The following is a 24,121-nucleotide window of genomic DNA, read 5'->3' on the forward strand; positions in this document are numbered from 1 at the left end:
GAGGCCTCTCTGTTGCCGTGACTGCTTGCAGCAGGGTCCCACCAGATGTGCAGGAAGCATCCCTGAGAAAAAAGACCCTCTCTCCTTCACATCACGAGAAGCCAAGCAGGCAAGACGCGCCTCATCCTGCCCCAGCCGCCTTCTGTGGTGAAACTGGAACTGCTCGAAGCCCAGGACCTGTCAGCCACTTGCGCGGTAGCTCCTCTGGGGATTGCCTCGTGTGCTCCAGCCCATGCGGCAAGGCCGAGCCACCATTCTTGGAGCCCCCACTGCTGCACTCCAGCTGGACAGGAGTAGCCTGCAGTTCTGTATTCTGGCTAAGAGTCTAGAACAAAGTTTGAGTCCAGCGGCCACTTTTAAGACTTGAAGTGGGCACGGCCACAGGAGCCTATGCCCAGCATTGCACTCAGCTGGTCTTAAAGGTGCCCCTGGATTCCAGCAGAGTCTAGAGTGAGTGAGGGGCTGTTTGGCAGCTTGGTGGTTGCCTCGGCCTGGCTGTGATTCCCCAGCCCCTTCCCTTCTCCATCTAGAATACAACACGCCAGCTCACTTTCTTCCCCTTGTTTTGGTGAGTTGCAGGATGAGCTAACATTTGTGGGAACAGAGAAACAGGTTGCTAAGGACAAAGACCTTTGGTCAACGTGGGCCTCCTTGGAGCCTGGGGGGGGGGGGGGGTTGGACGCTAAGCATTTGGTGCAGCAAACGGCCATGGAAACAAAAGTAGGTGTTACTCCATGTCTCTCTTTCCCTTGTTGGCCTGGATGTGTAGATGCAAAAATACTTCCTCTCTTGTGTCTGCGAAGCACTTGGAGACATTGGCATTTCTCTGCATCTTTTGTTACCGGGTTGTTGGTGTCTCTTGCCCAACCGGGGGGCTCTCGGGCAGCCTCTGCCATTGTGCTCCGGGCAATTAGCTCTTGTGCTCTTGCTCAAGGCCCTCCTTTGTGCTGAGAACATCCACCAATAAATGTGCTTGCATTCAAGCTGGATCAGTGTCATATCCCTGTGTGTGCTGCCCCCCCCTCCTGAGGGCCACGCTGAGGCTACCCTGCAATGCAAAAGCTTTGGGTGGGGAAGCTGCTCCATTTTTATGACGACTGCAGTCTCCATATTGAGGAAAATTACGGCAAAGTGCAGAACAGTTACCCTGCCTCTTAAGGCTAACAAGCTGGAGCTGCATTAGAGGTCCAGCTGGAACATAAGAGAAGCCATGCTGGATCAGGCCAATGGCCCATCCAGTCCAACACTCTGTGTCACACAGTGGCCAAAAAGGCCAGGCACCATCAGGAGGTCCATCAGTGGGGCCAGGACACTAGAAGCCCTCCCACTGTTGCCCCCCCAAGCACCAAAAAGACAGAGCATCCCTGCCCCAGACAGAGAGTTCCATCTAGACCTTGTGGCAACTGACCACTGATGGACCTCAAGGGGTGGTGGCCTCTTTGGAGGTTTTTAAACAGAGGCTGGATGGCCATCTGACAGCAATGCGGATCCTGTGAATGAGGGGGGGCGGGACGGTATTTATGAATTTCCTGTATTGTGTGTGTGTGGGGGGGGTGTTTGGACTATATGACCCTGGAGGTACCTTCCAACTCTGATTCTATGACCTCTGCTCCATATGTTGATCCAATCCCCTCTTGAAGCTGTCTATGCTTGTAGCTGCCACCACCTCCTGTGGCAGGGAATTCCACGTATTCATCACCTTTTGGAAGCTCCCATCTGGCTTCTTTGCAGGATCCATGCAGAGTGGGTGCAATTTAGACCTCCTCCTAGGCAGTGTGCAAAGCAGGTCTTAATTTGAGCCCCAGAATCTGCATGAAGTTATAGCAGAATAGTCTTGGGCGGATGGGCCCAACCTGGCTGGGATCTTGAGGGGCACACCTTGACTTAAAGCAATGATTCTCAGCCACTGCAAGCCAAGGGCTGTCCTTCCCTGGGGCTAGATTTTGCCCACCCCCTGCTACTTGCTGGCCCTTCTACAAGATGACGATATTGGATTTATATCCTGCCCTATACTCAGAGTGGTCACAATCTCCTTCCCCCACAACAGACAGCCTGTGAGGTGGGTGGGGCTGAGAGAGCACTCTCAGAAGCTGCCCTTTCAAGGACAGCTTTGCGAGAGCTATGGCTGACCCAAGCCCATTCCAGCAGCTGCATGTGGAGGAATGGGGAATCAAACCCGGTTCTCCCAGATAAAAAGTCTGTGCACTTAACCACTACACCAAACTGGCTGTCTCCAGAGTTAATCACTGTTTTTCTATGGAAGGAAACGGGCCAAGTTATTTACTATTCCTTGAGTGAAAATTAGTACTTAGTTAGAGAAGCTCTTTTGAAATAACTAGAATGGGTTCTCACCTCCTCCCAATTCACTATTCACCAAGACCATTTTTTGCTTTCAAATGGAAGCACTTTATTCAATAGAATTCTGTCGCCAGAAACAAATAGAACAAAACACCAGAACCTCTTTAAAACACTTTTTCGGGCTATGAAACCCACACAAAACACATTAAGATGCCACCAAGACCTAGATGAAGGAATTCAGTGTAGAAACACCCACAAACCAATGCGTTTTTTTAAAAAAAGTGCTTGACGTATGTTAAAATATAATTTGGCTTATTTTTTAAAATCTTTTTTTTTTTGACACTTCAAGCATGAAAGGAAGAGTGGGATCAATATGCAGAACCTTTGAAAAATATTTAGCATTAAAACACAACTTTCAGTAAATATGTTTTTTTTTTCCTTTTGTATATTTACAGATGTTAAGAAAAGGGGAGGTCAAGACAAGGGAGGGAAGGGGTGGGGTGCAAGGGAGGCCGGGAGGGCGACACAGAGGAAGGGTCACAAGTATTTCCCCTTCAGCAGGACTGAGAGTCAAGAAGAGTTTTTAGCAACTGGTTCCAAAGTTAGCAGTTTGGCCATCCTAGTCAAACTCTACGTGTGTGCTCCCAAGCAGGTACGATAAACACGTGTGCTCTGTGGACTTGGAGTGGAAGGGCAGGACCTTTTCCTGAAGATGGAACTGCTCCATCCCCGGGAAGCCTGTTTGCTCTGGTGTCAAGAAGTGCTTTCGGGTGAAGACTTGGGAGATATTTTTAAGAGCAGCCCCAGCAGCATCATCGCCCTCGCTCTGAGCCCAGCTGGGCGATCTGCGCCACGTTCGTTCATTCCAGCCCCATCTTGGATCACCCGTCTCTCTCAGACCCCTTCCCTTTGTGCGCTCACTGGCTGGGTAGGCAACTCGGAAAGCATCTGAAGATCCCTCTTGAAATTCCCAATTGAGATTTTTTTTTTTATTTTTTTAAAAAAATGTGGCCAAACCAACTGTTGCTGGTGAGACTGCGGACACGAGCCGATCGCTCCCTGCCTTGCTGCGGCTTCAAACTGGACGGCACTGGAAACTTTTTCCCCCTGAGCTCAGCACAAGAAAAATACCTGGAGAGGGTGCTTGCAAGGCAGCATCACCGCTTCAAATGTGACAGCTGGGTTCGTGCCCAGGAGCACCTCCGTAATCAAGGTACATATTTACCTGGTCATTTAAAATGTGCACTTAGTAGAAGGGAGGCTTTTTAATTAACTTTAGATGGTGGTTAGGAAACTGTCTAAAAACAATATCCTCAGCAATGTAAAGGAGCAAGCTGTTCGCTAGAGGCCTCAGTTTGTAAAAACTCCTCGGACTTTCTCTTCCCGGGTGAGCCAGACACACCTTGCAGTCAATTCAGACGTTCCCGGTAGGGTGACAATAATATACTGCCACCTAGATTAAATATCTATATATTTATATATGTATATTAAAAAGCGGACATTTCTCTTTCACATCAATGGCACCAAGACAAAAAAATTAAAAGAGGAGGAGGGGAGAAAACAGGCTGCTTCCTGCTCCAGCAGCCTCCTAAGACAGTAGACGGGTCCCCGCCAAAACCTGTAGGCGCCTCCTTGTGTCTGTTGGGTTTCTCAAACACTCTGCTTTCCTGCTTGCAGATCTGCGGATCTTGAGGAGGACATGGGATCTGCTGCAGGCTTAACCCAGTTTGGGGTTTCCAGTCCAGCACTACAGGGGGCATTCTGCAGTTGCCAGAAGCGGGTGCTTACGGCAGCAGGGGCTCTCGGCTTGTGTCTTCAGGTGGTGTCTTGGGGGGGGGGGTGGAGTCTTCAGCAGTTCTGCTTGGGGAGCAGAGTTTCTGCACTACTTACTGGCTGCTGTGTTATCTGACAACTAGTTCTACAGAAAAAGGACAGCACTGACTAGCCAACGGAAGTGAGCACGGACTCCCTGACAAGTGGAAATTTTAATTTCTAAAAGGAACTTGGGGCCAGGCCAGGATTTACCGCAGCAATGCAAGAGAGCGGCTTTCTTGCAGTTTCCATCTCACATTGCTGCCACAACTCCTGAATGCTTGGCCATGATGATGCACAAGTCCCTGTTTGCTCGATCGCTGTCTTTCCTCTCACAGGCGTTCAGAGGAGAGGGCTTTATCGTAACCGGCAAGAGCAGAAGCACTGGTGCTCCTTGCAGCGTGCTAATGGAGGCCTGCAAGGTTCTTTCTGCAGGACCAGGAGTAGACTGGGAAGGGAAAGAGGCCCTTGTAGCTCTACAAGGCAGTGCTGCTGTGGTCACTGGGCTCAGTAGGGCAAAGAGTGGGGATTAACTCAACCATTGCTTCCCCCCCACCCCACCCCGTGGAAATCCCGCAGCAATATAGGAACAGAGAACTGGCAGACTGGCAGCAAGTACCAGTGCCCACGGAGCTCAGCCAAGTGGCCCCTGAGTTTTTTGGGGAGTGGTGGGCGTTTGGCTCTTGCCTCCCCAGGAAGTTAACTGTTAACTCCTGCCAGCTACAAACAAAGACCAGCCCTTTCCCTACAGTGGAAAAACAGGTATTTCCAGGAAACCATCCGCAGGGCATAAAGGCAACGATCCTCCCCTGCTGTTGCCCACCTGCAGTGAAGTCCGTTACTTCACAACCTGGAGGTTTCCTTCAGCCGCGGTGCTTCATCCAACCTTCCTGACGCTGCCTGATCCCCCTCTCCAGTTGTGTCAAGCAGTTCCCTGCAGCGCCCAGCAGGGGAGGGCTTTATCACCCCTTTCGGGCAAGTTTTGCCCATGCCAGCCAACAAGAGACCTCAGGTCTAGTCGCGTGCACACGCTAGAAATCACCACTTGGCAAAAGCCAACAGTTTTGTCCATCCGTGCGCTGTAGTCGAGAAACAGCCCTCAGGCGTTCACCTGCTGATTACCACAAACTGTCTCCCAGCACTGCGTTTGAAAGCTCTTTTCATCCAAATGGGTGTCGTTGCGATAGTCTAAACCTCTGCAAGCCATCGACTTGAACAGGAGCTTGGGCCACACGCTTGTGTTTTCCTGTCTGGCGGTCCAGCGTGTCGGGCTGATGTGGTGACCAGCTGGCTATTGCCAGAACGGAGAGTGGCCATGAGCTTGCTTGATCCAGAAACTGCAGATGTTTAGGAGAGGAGCTTCAAACCCAACCTTCGCTCAGCCACCAATCTTCTTGGGGATCACTCAAAGGGACGCAGTTTGCGGAATCGGTCGTGGTCTCTCCAGTGTGAGCAAGTGCTGATGACCAGCTCCCCCACCCCCGCACCCCAGCTTTTCCTCCAATTATCAACAGCACAAAAGTGAACAAAAGTCAAAGGAGGATAAGTGAGAGGTTAAGAGTTGGGTTGTGATCAAGCAGAGTGCAATTTTGCTTCGACACGGGGGGGGGGGGGGGGGGTTGTGTGAAAAGCGGAAATAAATAACGCGAGAGCACACGAGTCGGCATGCAAAGAGGAGAAGCCAGATGAAGGAGCCAAATAAATTAAAAACAGCAGCAGAGCAATTAAACCGAGCACCTTAAAAGGCGGGTGGGCGGGCGCAGGCAGCGGGGCGAGCATGCAGGTAGCGGAGACGGTGGTCTGTGGCCAAAAGCGGGGGGGGGTGGTGGTGTGTGCAAGGGGAGGGGCGACTGGTTGGGGGAAGGTTCTGCCCTGGGTCAAATGGCATGGCAGGAGGGCTGTTGGAGCCCTTTCCAAAGCCAGCTGAGTGCTGGTGAGCCCGGGGAACCCCGAACCCAAGTGGGGGTTCAAAACGTAATTGAGGACAAAGGGGAAAAGGCTGCCTGCCCACTGTGCAAGGGGCAGGGCCAACTGTGTGGGCCTCAAAGTGCAAGAAGAACGTGGAGGGGCAGCCCTGTTTTCTGGGCAAGGTCAGGAAGCAGAAATGGGTCTCTCTCTTGGGGAGAAAAAGATCTCCAAATAATAGTAAGGGACATTTTCAAACTATAAAGTGCTGATTTGCTTCTCAAATGAGAACTGCCACACACGTAAAGTCAGTAGGGGGCCAACACAAAAAGTGCCACTCAAATTTTTCAGCTGCACTGCGCGGGCAACTCCTGGCTGGGTTGGCCTCTGGCTCACACGTGAATTGCCCTCCTCAGCTGCACAGTCCAGCAAGCAGAGGCTGCACTCAATCATTCTGGCAAGATGTGTTTAGCTAGCAGAGGGGCTTCCTGGAGCAATTGCGTTTTGCAGTGCAAATGGCGCCAAATGAGATCCATAATGATCTCTTTCTTTAAAATCGTTTGTAAACCCACTTCTAAGGTGGCTCAAGGATGCTCTGAAAGGCCAGCGAGGGGCAGCCCCCAAGGCACGTCAGCCCCCTGAAGGCTCCCCGTTTCCTACCCTTTCCTCGTGCAGTCTTGGCACAGGAATGCTCAGAGCTGCAGGAACGGAATTAAACAATTTGGAGGCATGTCCCCATTCTCAGCTGTGACGAGAGCATCTGTTGTGCTGCTATGTGAGTCACTGTTCTTGGTGTCTCTTACAGGGGCAATTCAGTTGCATTTCTGCATTGCGAGTGACTGATGAGTCTTTCATATCCAGTGCAAAAAGCTTCCTCATGTTCAAGGGGAGGCTGCCGGCTGAGTCTCTGTAGGAATCACTGATCTAGGCAGTTTTCTCTCAGTTAAGAAACACAACCAAGGTCATTGGTTCATACAAAAAGATGGGGAGGGACTGTGCAAGGTAAAGATAGTCCCCAGTGCAAGCACCAGTCATTTCCGACTCTGGGGTTATGCTGCTTTCACAATGTTTTCACCGCAGACTTTTTTTAATGGGATGGTTTGCCATTGCCTTCCCCAGTCCTCTACACTTTCCCCCCAGCAAGCTGGGGACTCATTTGACCGACCTCGGAAGGATGGAAGGCTGAGTCAACCTCGAGCCGGCTACCTGAACCAGCTTCCGCTTGGATTGAACTCAGGTCGTAAGCAGAGGGCTCCGACTGCAGTACTGCAGCTTTACCACTCTGCGCCACGGGACTCTTATGGGACTGTGCTAAGAGAAGTTAATCCTTTCGCTTGCACATCCTAAAAGTAACTCTGGGCAAAACGGCGGTACAAGCCTCTATTTTTAAGTGTTGTAACCTCACCTCCAGTCTACCCATCAATGCAAAACTGATGCTCCAGAACTGGCCTTTACGTGTGTGTGTGGTTCAGTAGCACAGCACATGGTTTGCAGGTCGAAAGCTTCAGGTCTGGCCTCTGAACTCCCGCAGCCTCTGCCTTGGAGAACCACTGCTAGTCGAAGTGGAGAGTTCTGAGCTGGGCAGGCCAAGCGTCTGACTCCAGTAAAAGCAGCTTCCCACACTCAGTTCTGGGGAGGGAGAGAGCAGGGCTAGCAAGGAGACGTGGCTGGGTTCAAATCTCACTGTGGCCTAAAAGGCACTGGGGGGCCATATGTCAGCTCTTGACCTTAGCTCCCTGTGAGATGGGAATGCCCACCACCCAACTCAAATCTTTGAAGAATATACTTGGCTAGGCAGACACCCTGAGGAACGACAGCTGGGATTTCAGGGCGTCTGTCTCTCTGCTATGGTCTCCACTGGACCCGTGGCCACGAAGGGAAGGCGAGGGAGGGGATGAGTGAATGCAGCGGGTGACATGCCAGAGACTTTTGCAAGCAACGGATGGATGGCACCACGGGGTCTGGGATGGACCCTACGCGCTGAGCCCCTCTCCACTGACTCTGTTCCCAGCAGGAGAGTCTATGTTATGTACGTAGGGATATTATTTTTTCTAAAAAAAATTTGGATGTGACTTGGGGGCTTTTTTTTAAAAAAAAAAACCAGACCATTTGTTTCTCCTCCTGTGACAAGCTCGCCCCGAGGTTCTTGCGCCAACAACCAACACTTTTAGGAATCTAAAAACATAAAGAGAGAGAGAGAGAAGAGGCTTGGTTAGACACCCGTCAGTTGGAGAGGTTACAGGAGGGGACGGGCTTCGCAAGGAGCAAAGCTATCATGGGGGGGGGGGGGGGGGAGGGGGGGGAACAGCAGCCCAGTATCCCACCCCTCACCAAAGAATGTAAGGCAAAAATGGGATAAAGGAGGGGGGGGCGCAGAACAGTTTTTAAAAAGGAAACTTCTCATTAAGACACTGGTGTGAAAAAAGGAGGAGTCGGAAGTGCTCCTGCCCCCCCCCCTTCCTCTGAGCCCTGTGAGGCAGGCCAGGCAGAGAGTTTGGGACTTCCACCTCTTGGCCAATGCTCGAAGGAGCTCTTGAAAGACCCAAAGGGGAGAGGAGAGGACCCACGACACAGCAGGAGCACCAACGGTTCCCATTTTGTTTTGTTCAGCACAGGAAGCTTGAAATGCACTGGGGAATCCATAGATCTGTGGGAAAAACTCAGTGGAAGCGCATTTAAAGCTGCCTTGCTTTCACACTTCGGAAACCGGACCTTGGCGCATTCAGAACTCTTTGGATTTTTTCACCCACGTGCACCAGCCTGGTGGGCAGCGGTGCCCACAGTAGAACAGGGGGGACGGGAGGGGCGCAAAGGGAATACATGTATCCAGTGTTCCCTCGAAGCTGAGTTAGCCTGAGCCAGCTCACAGATTTTTAGCCTCCAGCTCACACGTTTCTGTCATAGCTCAGGAAGGAGGACCCCAGAGCACAATCATTGATGCAGGAGCTCAGAACTTTCATGCTAGTAGCTTACAAAGTAGAATTTTTGCTCACAAGACTCTGCAGCTTAGAGGGAACATTGCGTTTATCTACTGGCAGCTGACAAGGCCTCCTCCATTTTGACTCCCAGTCTTTCAAGCCCAAGATGCTGGGCTCCCCCTTCCTTTGCCATTTCTAGAGCACGATGACAGATTATCACGCCCCCCTCCCCTCCTGTGCATGCAGACATGACCTCTGAGCAGGCCTCCCCAGCAGACCTGAGTGAATTTCTCCCACGAGGAGCTCAAGCACAGGGGGAAGGGGGCATTTCAAGGGATGTAGCTGTTTCCTGTTCCCCCTCTAGAACAAAGCAGCAGACAAGTGCACCTTTAAGACCAAGTTTTATTCAGCATGTAAGCTTTCGTTCCCCCTCGGTAAGGTCCAGTCAATTTACTCTGCCTTCACAATCTGTTCTTTCCTGGCCAATGCTAGATGGCAATGCACAGAAGGACTGGGGAAGCCCAGGAAAAGGACACAGAGGGAAATGAACCAGAGCTACAGAAGGGAAGGTGGAAGCAGCTGCCGAGGTGGCATATTGTTTGCTCCAGGTCAGTCTGCCTTGGCTCCCTAGCTGCAGAGGGAGCTGCCCACGTGCTCCTCTCCATCCACAGGGACTCCTTTCCCCCATCGGCCAGGCAGGCAAAGCTGATTTTCTCAGGGCTTGGCAAACCTCTGGGTTGTTGGATTGCCACTTCACTTCTCTCTCTAGCCAAACTGATGGTGAGAAGTGCTGTCAAGGCCCTGCTGAAATGTGGCAGCCCTGCAGGCTTTTCGAGGCAAGCGACGCTCAGAGATCTCGGCTGAATCCTGCCTTGGAAACCCACAGCATTTCCAAGGCGACGGATGCACAGAGGTGGTTTGCCATTGCCTGCCTCTGCGTAGCAACCCTGGGCTTCGCTGATGGTCTCCCATCCAAGGACTGACCAGGGTTGGCTCAGCTGAGCTTTCGAGACGAGGCTAGTCTGGGCCATCCAGCTCACGGCAGAGCCAAACGATCTAGTGCCCCTCTTGCATGTGCTCCCCACAACCACACAGCAGTTGTTTCTTTTAAAAAAGAGGGGGGGAGAGCCCAGATGAGCTCGGAAGAGCACTGCTGAGGATAGGAAGAGCTCCTGCTCCCCCCAGGGGCAGTTTTCTTGCAGGGAAACCACGTGGGAGGGGGTCAGGAACTGCAGCTTTGCCTGTTAGGCCACACACCCCTGCTGGAGCCAATCCCCCAAGAGCTTCCCAACTGCTCTGTAAGAAGAGCCCAGGGAGCTCTTGGAGGATTGACTACGTAAGAGGAGTGCGGCCTAGCAGGCAAAGGAGTTCCTGCAACAAAAAAAGCCCTGGAGGGGGTTATTTAGTCAATTCCCCTGCAGAGTCCATTTGGGGTCTCCTTTTTTAAAAAGCAGTTTTCCACAGCTGAATGTGAAAACACAAATGGAGGTTAAAGATGTTTATTCCCCCTCCCACACCCTTGGGAAGGTAATTGTTACTGTGAGCCCAAGACAAGGGGAGCAGTGAGATACTCTAAATAAAGTTGGAGAATCACCACAATAAATTAATCCTTTGGTGATATCCGCAGGCAGATAAGACTCACCCCACCTCATTTTACTCCTCCTCTTCTATACGGCAAGCTGTTTTACAGCTAAGTCTAAACAACCACCTAACTACCTTTAAACATACTCCATCAGACAACAGGATGGAATGGCAAGCAGTCCTTAATACAGAGAAAGCGGGCAGTGAATTAGTATGCAAAATCATGGAAATGGTTTTTAGCAGATTAAAAGAATCACAAGTTGGGGTCTGGCGATTGCTAGTTTAGGTTGACTGGGCTAAAACAACAAAAACAAGCCCAGTCAACTCAAACTAGCATTCGCCAGACCCCAACTTGTGATTCTTTTAATCCGCTAAAAACCATTTCCATGATTTTGCATACTAATTCACTGCCCGCTTTCTCCATATTAAGGACTGCTTGCCATTCCATCCTGTTGTCTGATGAGGTGTGCTTCTAGAACACGAAAGCTTTCATTCTGAACAAAACTTTGTTGCCTTAAAGGTGCCACTTGACTCCTGCTTTGTTCTACCGCTTCAGACCCACACGGCTGCCCACCTGGATCTACCTTTAAACAGAAACTCTTGAGGAGTCACTATGGATCTCCAACTATAATGCAATCACAGGATTCAGCAATTATGGAAGGATAAATCAATTTATTCTGTGGTCGGGTATTTAAAGAAAACCCCACAAGCTTGAGAAAATAAAACTTTTTGTTTTTTGTTTTATTACAGGCAGGGAAACAGCAGTACAGCTAAGAGGAGAAATGCAACGGATTATTTTTTTTTTAAAGTAACTCAAAATGGTTCTAGCTTTTGACAAACCTCAGCAATGAATGCAGAATTTCCTATAAAGTTGACTCTGAAGCAGGAAAGTGAGAAACACACAGGAAAAAAAATAAAAGAATTTAAATGACAAAACCAGAGCTTGTGCACAACTTGGTAGGTTAAGCAAAACAAAAGATTCAGTTAGCAAGAAAAGACAAAAACAAATTAATACAATATTGATATCAAAAAGCCCTTCCCTCCCAACCCCCTCCCATTCAAAACAAGGGAAACAACTGAAAATTCAAGTCACCTTTTCAGTTAAATTATGTACAAATAATTTTCCTTTCCAGAAAGAAAACTATGGATAACCTGCTTAAACGAGATTTTTTTTTCTTTTAAATAATCGGCAGCAAGAATTATAAACAAGACCTTTTTAAAAAAAGGAAAGGTAATTTGGCAAGTGTTAAAGTGACCACATTGTGGATCCTAGATTGAAAAGTGCATCAGTGTGGTTTCTGATCCAGAAAAAGTGTCGGGGGGGGGGGGGGAATGCTGCAAGCCAAAATCATGGGGAGGGGGGGGGGAGGGATTTCATTAACATTCTGGGAAGGGGTGCTGGCAGGAACCAAATCTCCATCATTATTCTTCGAGGACTAAACCCCACTACTTTCAGGAGAAGAAATACAGGCTACCTTTGCAAAAGCATGTTCCAAAATCTCTGCAAAGTCTTGCAAGATGAATGGGGAGGGTACCATTTACAGGGGAGAGTTGTGAAGTGGGAGGGAAAATACTTAACTTCCCTCCTTCTCACCCCCATCCTATATTTTATTTCCTGTTTTTTAAGTGCCGCTCAAGGGGAAACAGCCACGGGGTAGAGTGTGGGGTGGGGAAAGGGTTAAGCATCTCCCTCCAGTCCATTGGTTGTCTCCCTGCAAACCCCCCACTCCCAAAGACACATTTGAACATTCCAAGTATCCATGGGGTTGGGTACTCTGACTTAGGTGGACTTCTGCTCTAAATAGTTCTGCACAGGCCATGTCTCCTCTACTAAGAGAACACTAAAGATTGCATTTTAGGGAAGGGGAGGGAAAAATCCCCATGCTTAAGCCCCCAAGCCTGAGAGGCAAGTTCCTGGTTCTCAGCTGACCTAAATCTACCCCAATGGGGTGGGGGGAGGGGTCTGGGCACAATCCGTCTGACCAAGGACCTGGGACCGATGCAGCTTGGCTCAATAGCATGAGCTTCCCTGAGCCTCGTGCTTATGGCACGCTAGGGACTGTACTGCACAGGGCGTCTTGCTGCCTGGTGGGGCCAAGGAGCAGGAGGGGAGAAGCAGTTCACGGGTTCCTTTTGGACTCTTAGCAGGCTAGAAAAGTCCAGTGGGCACTGGGTGCCTGTTGCATCTCAGCGACTCCATGCAAAGCCGAGAACCCCCATATGGGAGTACAGATCTGTCCCACTTCTTTCCTCTGGCAGAAGAAGTCTTCCCCTCTTGAGTACGTCCACACTATTTGAGTGAATTGTCAGGATCCAACCCATTAACAAGGCAGGGCCACAAACTGAAGAGTCAAGAGGCTCACAGAAAGGGGAAAAGGTCAGGTGCTAGAGGCTGCTTTTACACTATAATGGACTTCCAACGCATTTTAGGAACCACTCACAACTGGATTTTCTTGTCTGAAAGAGGCTACTCCAGTTGCAAACAATTGCTAAGGAGCATTGAAAGTGTGTGAAAGGGGTCCCGCCTCTTCCAATCAGAGATCTTCTCTGGAAAAAGCAGCCCTTGGAGCCAAAGAAAGGGGGGGGGAGATCAGCAGAGGAGGAGAACCAGGAATGCCAACATCCTCCTCCAGCTGCCATTGGCTGGGTTGCTCTGACCCAAGAGAAGGGCAGGGCGGGCGGGAAGGAGGGGAAGAACCTGGGATAGGCACATGGGGGATGGGAAGAGGAAGAAGAGACCAAGCAGCCCCAAAGACATGGGAGACCCAGGGAGGGTGAGCTGAAAGGAGGGCCGCCTGGGACAAGGCTCAGGCAGGTGAACAAGCAGGCCTCCTTGCTCTGTGCTGAAATGGCTTTGGCTGCAAGCCTCTAAGTTGAACAACACCGCCAGACTTTGCAAATACGCCTTCTCTCTGTGCTGATTAGGCAGAGGCTGCCCTGTTTTTAACCAAGAAGGATTCAGATCAAATGTTTCCAGCGGAATGAATATTGTGCGTTTCTAGCCAATTAAGACACGGGGGAAAGGAGAGAACTCAGGGCGGGGCGGGGCTTGAGCTGGGATCCAGATCGGCAGCTACCACCTACTGGGATGCCTCTGAACTCACAGACTGCCTGCCTGCCCCCTGCAAATGGCAGCCAGTGAGGTGGCCTGACATTGAGGCAGGGCCTGGCAACCAAATACACCCAGCATGTGTTGGGTCTCGGGTGCTCAACTGGACATGCAGGCAGAAGTACATCAGGGGAAGTCACCTTAAAAAGGACCCATTCACTTGATGTTGTGAAGGGAGAGACTTTCCAGTTTCCCTCCCTCGGGCACATGGAGCTGGAGAAATGGCAAAAATTCCCTCCACCCTCTCCACTGGGGAACGTGGAATGCGGGGGGGGGGGGGGGGGGGAGATGAGAAACTCTGTCTCCCCAGTTGCAGTGCAGAGCAAATGAGTGTTTTTTAAGGTGACCACCCCCCCAAATGTACATCTAATCGTGGGCACAGTTCCACACTCGTGACCTTACATGCATCAGAAGTATTGCTTTAGTTACACCCACAGGCAGCAGGACGGACAGAGAAAACCAAATGAGATGACATCAGATCTCTGTTAACAGCAGCTACTTCCACACAGCTCGCCCCCCCATGTGGACAGCAGGGAGCCCCCACTGTACTCGGGAGTAGCCCCAAAACTCTGCGACCGGTCCAGGCATGGCTTTTCCCTAATGAAATGGATAAAAGAGAAAGAGCATTCCTCAGTGGGGCAAGCGCAGGGGGTCTGCAGGCAGAGCGCCCCCGTGGATATTCTGCCCGTAGTCAAAACCGGGAGTGGGCCTTGCAAAACAATGTATTCCCTCCTCACCTTTTCAGCCCTTGAAAGAGGTTTTCTTTTTAAACTTTCCCAGCTGAGTTGGAGTGTACCTTGGAACCGCAGCTCAGCTGGGAAGAGGACTGGGGGGGGCGTGGCTGGACTGTGGCAGAGGAGGGGCTTGGAGCGACTGCTGGTGTGTTCCATGCCAGCATGATGGAGGGCAAGAGCAGACTGGCAGTGGTGTGGGTGATGGGAATGCCATCCCTGCTCACTTCTACGCTGCTCACTGCAACTTCTGCGGCAGGGGTGCCTTTCCCTGTCCTGGTGTGGAAGCAGTCCTAGAAGGTCCAGATCCACAGTGAAGCCACGCATTCTCCACGCCACATGACTTGCGGCACCTACATCAGTGACTCCTGACACACCCTATGGCCAAAGAGCTGGAAAAGGAGCTGTTGCCCTCAGTCCTCCACGGCAGGGAACAGTTGCCAACTCCTCCTCTGCCGGCGTGTGGGAAACTGTGCTGGAAAGATGGGACTTGATGTCTACCAGATCTTGCCCTTCTCAGTCACACAGGTCTGATCCAAACTTGGAAACGTGGAGCTTTTAATAAGAAAATTTCCTGCCCTGTTTTTGGGCAATTTGGGTGGGGGAGAACCAGCACTCCCTGCTTAATATAGCGAAACCCAGGCCTTTGTTTGGAAGCAATATGGCACACTTTAATACTGGTAGATGCTGAGGGGCTACAGATGACCAGCTCCCCGTGGTGGTCTGTTGTGTCATTTGAACATGGAGATGGATACAGGTGGGGCACCGTGTTGGTCTGAAGCAGCAGAACAAAGCTCCAGACCAATGGCACCTTTAAGGTATATTTATTCAAGGTATCAGCTTTTGTGTCCATGCACGCGTCTTCAGATACAGTGAAATGGAAGTTACCAGTCCATACATATAGGGTGAGCAGTAAATTGGCATACAGAATAATGAAGATGTTTAACAAATTCAAGGACCAAACAGGAGTAACAAGCTTAATTTATATGGTGACCATTTGTTTGGATCTAATTCCAGGGGGAAACACAGTAAAGGAAATTCTTCAAAGAAGAAGATGCTGTAAAAATGTGTGAGAGGAGAAGGATGGAGATTAACGGCCATGTCTCAGTTAATCACTCTCAGCATTCCACAATTAAGGATACATCTGCCCACCAATCTCCAATTATGACATATTTAGATCCTTCGCTATGCCCACCCCCCAACCACCCTGGAATAATGGACTGCCCATTTCCATTTCATTGTATTGGAGGAAGTGTGCTTTCTATGAATAAAGCTTTGTTGGTCTTAAAGGTGCCTGACTGGACTCAAACGTTGCACATGCAGAAAAAGTTAGGGCCTTTATTGAGAGGGGAGGATTCCCACGACATTTCCCATGTGGTTGGATGGTTGTCAGAATTCATCCATTAATGAGTGTCCAAAAAAGGTCACCCTGAGAGCTCTTGTTTTGGGAAACTGTTGTATGTGTTTATGCGCTTGTGAGTAGCTGGCTTCTTGTGCCCATTAACAACGTTTTCCATTCCAGAAACGGTTTCCATCTTCCATGAACTTCAATGCTGATCCGGGAGCCTGAGAAGCAGCCATCCAGGGCACTGGGGTTCAAAGGCCCCACCTCCCAGGGCTGAGCACAGTGTGAAGCGAGTCTCTGCAGGCTCCACAACCAAGCTCTTCTGGGTACCCTTCTCTAAGGAAGCAGTTCCTCCAACGCCACTTTGCTGGGGCAGCAGCTCCATGCTCTCTATGGACCCGACTGGCTGCTGTGTTGGTGCCAGCTCAATCCCCCCCCCCCCGTCCCGAGTCTGAGCCCTCTTCCTGAAGACAAGTTCATCAGCTAATGAGATCTGATTGCTCAAAGAGACCACTGAGAGCAAACAACAGCGATGCACCGAGCAAGGGGTTGCCAATGCCAGTGAACTAACATGAAAGAGGAAGTAGCCTGGGGAAGGCTCAGGGGACACCATACCCTCCTCCTCCTCTCCACAAAGCCCCCTCTTGCACCAAAAGCATTTTCAGAATATTCAGTCCAGCTCAACTGCCTTCTGGGGCACTTCTCCACATTGACTTGGCCCCCTGAACATCTCCAGGCGGCCAGGGATCCGTCCCAGACGTGTTCCAAGGCTCATGCAAAGACAGGCTGCTCACGCCTCGCTGTTCCCTCTGCAAAGGCAGCCAAGAACTGTCCTCTGTGGATAGCAAGGGAAGAGCAGCAGTGGGAGCCCCTGGACCTTCTGGAAACGCTCACCCACCACTGCTGTCTCACTTGAGGAGCCACCAGGGGATCCCAGACTTCCACCTGGAACACTCGCCCAGAAAGTCCCTGCTTTACTGCTTCTCCAGTGCTCGCTTCGGCAGCACATATGCTGCTGCTTCTCCAACATGGAGAAAAAGAAAAGGTCCATCAAAAATCCAACACTGTAAGGATGAACAGCTCCAGGCAGCAACAATAAGCTTCAAACACTTCCTTGAGGAAACTTAGCAGAAGGAACTTTGTAAGATTTTTTTGGTGCTGTTCATAGCAAGATAAAGAGCCTTCTCAAAGGAAAGAGTTGACCCCAGTTGGTTGTCCAGACTTCCCAAGATGGTGTTTTTCAGAAAACAGGATGGAGCTGGCAGGTTTTCTGTGCTCTGCAGAAGTTATGCAAGTATCTTCCCTAACTGATTCTGCCAGCCGTGCAAAAAGGGTCAGTCTGAGCTGTCCCCCTTCCCTTCTAGCCTCTGCATCCTGCTTCTAAACACACACACACACACACCATTTTCACAGGGGATCTGTAAGGGCTTGAAACTTAAGGGGAAAAAATGAAAAGTGAGATTCTGGGGATGCTGAATTCCAGGTTGGAAACCAAATACTGCCCTTGGAAGGCTATGATCCAGAACTAGAAAGCAAAGGCTTACCAAAGCCCCCTTGAACCAAAGGCTATGATTGTTTCACATTTCACTGACCTCTGCAGAACCCACGTCTGCTCCCAGACCGTGGCTGATATGCTGCTTTGGGAAAAAGAACACTCCACTTTCCTACCTACAGAAACCCCAAAGGGAAATATTTGTTAAAACTAGCCTTGTGTTCTGTGTTTCAAGTGATGCAAAGACAAAAATGGCATGTTTTTCTCTCTCCCACTGTCTGGCTGTCTGGCAGGGAAGGGGGGGGAGATTTTTCCACCCTTCCACTCTCAGCTGCCCAGATTTTCATCCTCCTGCCCTGCATTTGCCCAGCTGGCCAAGCTTTCCGAGCACTTAAAAAGAAAGACAAAAAAACAGGTTGCCTACCTGTAACTGATGATCTTCGAGTGGTCATCTGTGCAGTCACACTGATGGGATTCAGGCGCCTGCGCCGACCACGATCGGTAACTTCAAAAGCTGCGGATTTCCGCGCCCCCCGGCCCGGTGCGCATGCGCACCGCCCCTCCTGCGCATGCTCACCGAGCCCGGAGCGGACATCCCGCCAGTTCCTTCTGACCGCTGCATGATCCGCTGATGGACCGGCAGCAGTGGGGAAGGTGGGCGGGTAGTGTGACTGCACAGATGACCACTCGAAGATCATCAGTTACAGGTAGGCAACCTGTTTATCTTCTTCGTGGTCTCTGTGCATCACACTGATGGGAGACTAGCAAGCCAATATCCTACCTGGAGGAGGGTGCTCTGGTCCATCAGCGAGACAGCGACTGCAGCACCGCTCGGCCAACCGAAGCTCCTCGATGCCATCTCAGGTCCAACGCATAGTGCCTGACGAAGGTATGCGGCGAGGACCACGTGGCTGCTTCGCAAATGTCTCTCAAAGGCACTCCCTTCATGAAGGCCGTCGAAGTGGCCATCGCTCTGGTGGAGTGAGCTCTGATGGGACCCGGCAAGGGCCTCTTATTTAGTAAGTAACAGAGTTTAATGGTCTCCGTGATCCACTTAGAGATCCTCTGAGCCGAGACCTTGCTCCCTTGTGATGCTGGGGCATACGATAGAAAAAGTCTGGAGTCTTTCCGTAGCGGCCCCACTCTGTGTAAGTAAAAGGACAGCGCTCTCTTGACATCTAGTGCATGGAGTCTGCGCTCTCCGTCTGTAGTAGGGTTCGGAAAATACACTGGCAAATATATTACCGTGTTTAAGTGGAAAGACGATATCACCTTTGGGAGGAACCTGACATCAGGTCGCAGCCAGACCCCTTCCGCACTAAACCGTAAGTAAGGGCTGTCACCACGGAGAGCGGCCAGTTCCCCAACTCTCCTAGCTGACGTGATGGCTAGTAGGAAGGCCGTCTTCCACGTTAGTAACTGAAGTGGGCACGTAGCCATAGGTTCAAATGGTCTTCCCGACAAAGCTTGCAAGACTCCCGGGAGGTCCCACGCTGGAGCCGGAAACTTTATTGCAGGGTAAAGTCTGGCAAGGCCACGAAGGAATTTTTTAGTGTCTGGGTGAGTAAACACCGAGTGGCCCTCAATGTGCACATGCTTAGCTGATATGGCAGCCAAATATACTCTGACTGAGGATACTGCTAGACCCTTATCAATCAGGGCGAGGAGGAAGTCCAGCACAGTGGGAAGACCTGCTCTGGAGGGGTCTACCCCGTACAGTGAGGCGAATTCTACGAATTTAGCCCACTTGTAGTCATAGGACTTCCGAGTGGATAGCTTCCTGCAATTGAGAATGACTTCCTGCGCCCTAGCTGATATTGATGCTGTTATAGCTTCCACGCCGTCAATTTCAGGTGCGGTGCGTCGTGATGGGTCACCCGCCCCTGATGCGACAGTAGCAGATCTGCGGCTGGGGGAAAATGATGAAAGACCCCTCTGGAGATGCTCAGTATTGGGGCAAACCAATGTTGCCTTGGCCACCAGGGGGTGATAAGGATCCCCCGCGGTCGTTCGCTGTGAATCTTGTAGACCACCCTGGTGATGAGCGGAATGGGGGGAAACAGATAGATGTGTTGCCCCTTCCAGGGGAATAGCAGGCCGTCCCCCAACGATCTCGGATCTGCTCCCCCTCTGCAACAGAAGTTCTTGCACTTCGAGTTGTTTCGGGTAGCAAATACGTCCACTTCCGGGGTCCCCCATTTCTGAAAAACTGGTTGAAGGAACCGCCAGTTGATTTCCCACTCGTGCAGCATGGCACCTCCACGGCTCAGGGAGTCCGCACGAGCGTTGAGAGTGCCGGGGAGATGTGCTGCAGTCAGTGTTGTTTGAGTCTCTCTGCAAATCTCCCAAATGCGAAGCGCAAGCAGGCAAAGCTTTCGGGACACTGTACCCCCCTGCCTGTTTATGTAGGCAAGGGCTGTTGTATTGTCTGTTAGGATCGCCACTGATTTGTTGGTCAGTAGCTTCCGAAAGGAGAGGATGGCGTGATGGACTGCCAGTAGCTCTAAAAAGTTTATGTGGTACCGTAGATGGCATGGTGGCCACCTGCCCCCAACGCACATGCCGTTCAGATGTGCTCCTCATCCCCATAGGGATGCATCCGTGGTTATCGTCAGGGATGGTGCCGTTCTGTGAAATGGAGCGCCTTCTATTAGATTTCGCCTTCGGTGCCACCATTGTAGGGAAAGTAGAACTGGTACTGGAAGGACCATTCTGCGTGACGGGTGGTCCCTCAGATGGTTGAACGTTCTGATGAACCACAGCTGGAGACTTCTCATGTGGAACCTTGCAAACTGGATGACCGAGGTGGTCGCGGCCATCAGCCCTAGAAGACGTTGGATCTGTTTCGCTCTCACAGTGGGGTTGTGGAGGAACTCTGACACTAACGAGATAATGTCGTTTGCTCTGTTTGGTGGAAGAAAGGCCATGCACCTTCTGGTATCTAGGATTGCTCCGATGAACTGCGTCCTTTGGCAGGGTTGGAGGTGTGACTTCCTGTTGTTGACCTGCAGTCCCAGTTCCTGTAGGAGGGTCAAGGTTATCTGGATGTGGTGTAAAAGACGATCCCTCGAGTTTGCTACCAGGAGCCAATCGTCTATGTACGGGAACACTGTTATCCCTTGTAATCTCAGATGTGCTGCCACTACTGCCATGGTCTTCGTAAAGACCCTTGGAGCTGTTGAAAGACCGAAAGGCAGCGCCCGGTATTGGAAGTGAGATTTCCCGATAGTGAACCTGAGGAATTTTCGATGATCCGGATGTATGCTTATATGAAAATATGCGTCCTGCAGGTCCAACGTGGCCATCCAATTGCCCTGGTTGAGAAGAGGTAGAATGTTTTGCAGGGAGGTCATCCTGAACTTGTGATGAGCGATGAAGATGTTGAGCGCTCTCAAGTCCATGATAGGCCTGAGGCCACCATCCCTCTTGGGGATTATAAAATACCGGGAATAAAAACCTTGTCCTTCCTGACCTGGTGGAACCGGTTCTATTGCGTCCTTGTGTAGAAGAGCTTGTACTTCCTCTTTTAATGTGGGGGATGAAGTGGTGTAAACAACTGTAGGGATGGAAGGGTATTGCTGGAACTCTATTTGGTAGCCTGATTGAATTATAGACAAGACCCATTTGTCTGTTGTAACTCTGTTCCAAGCTTGGACGAAGGGATAGAGCCTTGTCTGGTTGCCAAGGGACGGGGATGGGAAAGAACACGGTGGGGGACAGTCAAAGGCCCTGTTTGGGCTGTCGGTTTCCCTTTTGGCGGGTAGTTGGGGTTGAAGTTGGTGAGTACTTCGTTTTAGAGCTATATTGAGTTTTGGAGAAGGAACCCGAGCCCTTTGGTCTCCACTGTTGGTCTCCTTGTTGTTTCAAATATGGTTTCTTGTTCCAAGTTTTTGACCAGGGTCGTTTGGTCTGTGACTTTGATGAGGTAGATACTCCTAAATTCCTTGATGTTCTAATACTTTTATCCATTTCTTGTAAAACGGTGTCAGTATTAGCGCTGAACAGTCCGCTGCCATCGAATGGCAGATCTTCTATATAAGACTGGGTATCTGGTTGGAGGGCTGTAGATCTCAACCACGAATGCCTTCTGAGTGTCACAGCCGAGGAGATGGTCTTTGCCCCAACGTCTCCCACGTGTTTTGCAGAGCTTATCTGTTGCTTTGCCAGTTGGATGCCTTCCTTCTGCAGTTTCCGGATCGCTAACATTGGTTGTTCCGGAAGGGTTGGTAAAATTGTGGAAAGTTGGTCCCACAGGGCATATTGGTAGCGTCCCATACAAGCTGTGTAGTTTGCCATCTTCATACACAGTGAGCCTGCTGTATAGAATCGCCTACCCAAGTTGTCCAGTTTTTTGCCCTCCCTATCGGGGGGGGTAGAATGGGTCTTCCTAGCTTTAGACGAGGAGGCAACCACTACCGAGTTTGGTTTGGGGTGGTTGAAAAGGAATTCAGCAGTAGACTCCTGAATTCTATACATGTGGTCCAGCCTGCGTGAGGATATCGGTGTCGACGCAGGCTTGTCCCATGCAGATTTGGCCGTGTGCATCATTACTGTTGTTAGGGGTAATGCTACTGCTGTGGAGGTGTCGAGTTGCACGACATCAAAAACGTTGTCCGTCACTACCGGTTGAGGTTGGATAGTAGTGAGGGCTAGTGTCTGGGCCATCCGCTTAATGAGGTCACCGTAAGATTTTAGGTCCTCGGAAGGGGATATCGGTTGTTCTTCCCCGACCTTCTGAGAAGGTGATGGTTCTTCAGGAGAAGAAAGGTTGCCCTGTTCTTCCGAGGTTGATTCTCCCTCTGACTTAGAGTCCTCCGGAGACTCTGAGTGCTCCGACCGGGGTTGTGGTGTGTCCGGGGTCTTGCTAGGTTCTGGAGTCACTTTTTTGTGTCCTCGGGGCCGAGGGGAGCTCCCCTGCTTAGGGGGTTTTTCGGTGTCGGGAGGTTTCGACAGCGACGCCGATGGTGTATGCCTTGGTGTATGGTACGATGTCCTTGATCTCACCGACGCTTCAGATTGTTGGTCCCACTCCAATTGTCTGGGGGGCAGCCAAGGGAAAACTGACGGCATCGGATAAGAACCATACAAGTACTGCCACTGTCTCTGGTCCCACGGTATCGGGGGTGGTGGCTTCGGTAGCGGTGAGCTTCCTTTAGGTTTCGACCTCGGTGAGCGAGTGACCGATGATCTGGCTTCGGCCGAATCTCTCGATCGGTGCCGACGTCTGGGGCTTCTGGAGCGACTGTGGGATCGGTCCCGACGTGTGCTTCGGGAGCGGTGGCGTGGGGTAGTAGATCTGCGTGGGCTGCGCGATCGACCCCGTAATGGAGTGGTGCGATCGTCTCCCCTGGGTTGAGGGGATGGAGTTCGCGGGCGACGATCTTCGATCGGGCTCTGTTCCGTTCCCGAGCGTTGCGCAAGCTCGATGTCGCGGTCGGAGTCCGACGAAATCGCTATTTGCGTCGACATGGAGGAGAGTGTCGGTGGGCTGAGTCGCCGTCTCGGGGAGGCAAATAGTTTCAGAGGCGGAACTGAACCTGTTGCCAGTCGCGCTGGCGATGTCGGGACGGAGGCCGCAGAGTGCCCGCTGAGTTTGGGCTTGTCTGCCTTTTTCTTCTTCTTCGCCTCGGTGTGGGCTACCTTCTCCTCTCTAGGCCGTTTCGCAGGCGTAGAGGAGTCCGACTTCGGTGCCGAGCCCGCTCTGTTGTTGGGGCGATCGGCGTCGGTAAGGGCCCTGTCGGCATCGACCGACTCTGATGTCGATGTGGTCGACATCTTCTTTGGCGAAAGCGCTCTTTCCATTAGTGCAGCGGCTAGACGGGCTGCGCGATTTTTCTTTGTTTGCTTCGAGAATTTCGAGCAATGCGAACAGGAGTCGGGGATGTGGGACTCTCCCAGGCAGAGTAGGCAGAGGGAATGTCCGTCTGGTGGGGCTATCTTGCTGCCACACCTCACACACCTCCGAAAAAATCCCCAGCGCCTTTCCATGCGTGGCGGGAAGGATGAGGGGGAGGGGGGGATGGGAGGGTGGAAAAGAAGCGGGAAAATCCCGAAGAAAATCGCCCCCTTTTTCTTCAAGTCCAACACAATAAACTAAAATAAGAAAGATAAAACAAGAAATTGGAAATCCACAATCCTAATATATATAAGGACAAAAGCACCGACCGTAGCGTGAAGATCAACTGATCCAGGCGGCGGTCAGAAGAGAACTGGCGGGATGTCCGCTCCGGGCTCGGTGAGCATGCGCAGGAGGGGCGGTGCGCATGCGCACCGGGCCGGGGGGCGCGGAAATCCGCAGCTTTTGAAGTTACCGATCGTGGTCGGCGCAGGCGCCTGAATCCCATCAGTGTGATGCACAGAGACCACGAAGAAGATCTACCGTGTTAAGGAGAGGAGTGCCCTTCCCGGCACTCTGCAAGTCCTTCCAAAAAGGCGTCCTCCGCAAAGCAGAGAAAAGTGTCCAGAGCACCTCCCTGCAGAAGCAAGAAAGCCCCAGGGAAATTTGGGGGGGGGGTGTTTTTTTGGAGATGGGGTCAAATGTATGTCATAGCACCTTTGGCATTCTTCTCCAAAAAGACTTCTACGTAGGAGGTGGGGACGTAGCCTTCCTCGTCCTCATTCCGCCGGATCCGCGTCCAGCCATCGCCTTTGTCCTCCTCTATGACGTACAGCATTTCTCCTTCGGTGACGGAGATCGTGCCTTCGTTCTGGCCTGGGAGACAGAAGAGACAATGGACCACCAACTTCCCACCTCTGCATCAGAGCTTGCTGAGAAATCTGCCCCGTACATGTTACAGAGAGATCAGGGGCATTTGCTCACATGGGGTTGTGGGCCTCCCTCTTCCTCTGGATGAGCCAAGGCCCAGGCTGGTTCTCTGGCTAAGGCACCCAGGCAACTGCTCATGGTGGGACAATGAAAGAGTCATCCAT

General features: G+C 51.3%; 1 protein-coding gene across 20 annotated transcripts in view; it reads right to left on the reverse strand.

Annotated features, from left to right (window-relative positions):
• Positions 1 to 8,108: 8,108 nt before the first annotated feature.
• The window catches only part of FNBP1 (formin binding protein 1), a 242,782-nt gene continuing 226,769 nt past the window's right edge, over positions 8,109 to 24,121 (reverse strand). For 18 of the 20 annotated variants that reach the window (XM_060250497.1, XM_060250496.1, XM_060250495.1 and 15 more), the window contains one exon: positions 23,725 to 23,903. In XM_060250497.1, coding sequence (XP_060106480.1) covers positions 23,725 to 23,903 — 179 coding nt within the window. Of the gene's footprint in view, positions 8,191 to 11,354; positions 11,392 to 23,724; positions 23,904 to 24,121 lie in introns of those variants that run through there. The other 2 variants (XM_060250479.1, XM_060250480.1) reach the window with 2 other exon arrangements.

This window comes from Heteronotia binoei, chromosome 12 (genome assembly GCF_032191835.1).
Source record: "Heteronotia binoei isolate CCM8104 ecotype False Entrance Well chromosome 12, APGP_CSIRO_Hbin_v1, whole genome shotgun sequence".
In the NCBI taxonomy this organism is placed as follows: Eukaryota; Metazoa; Chordata; class Lepidosauria; order Squamata; family Gekkonidae; genus Heteronotia; species Heteronotia binoei.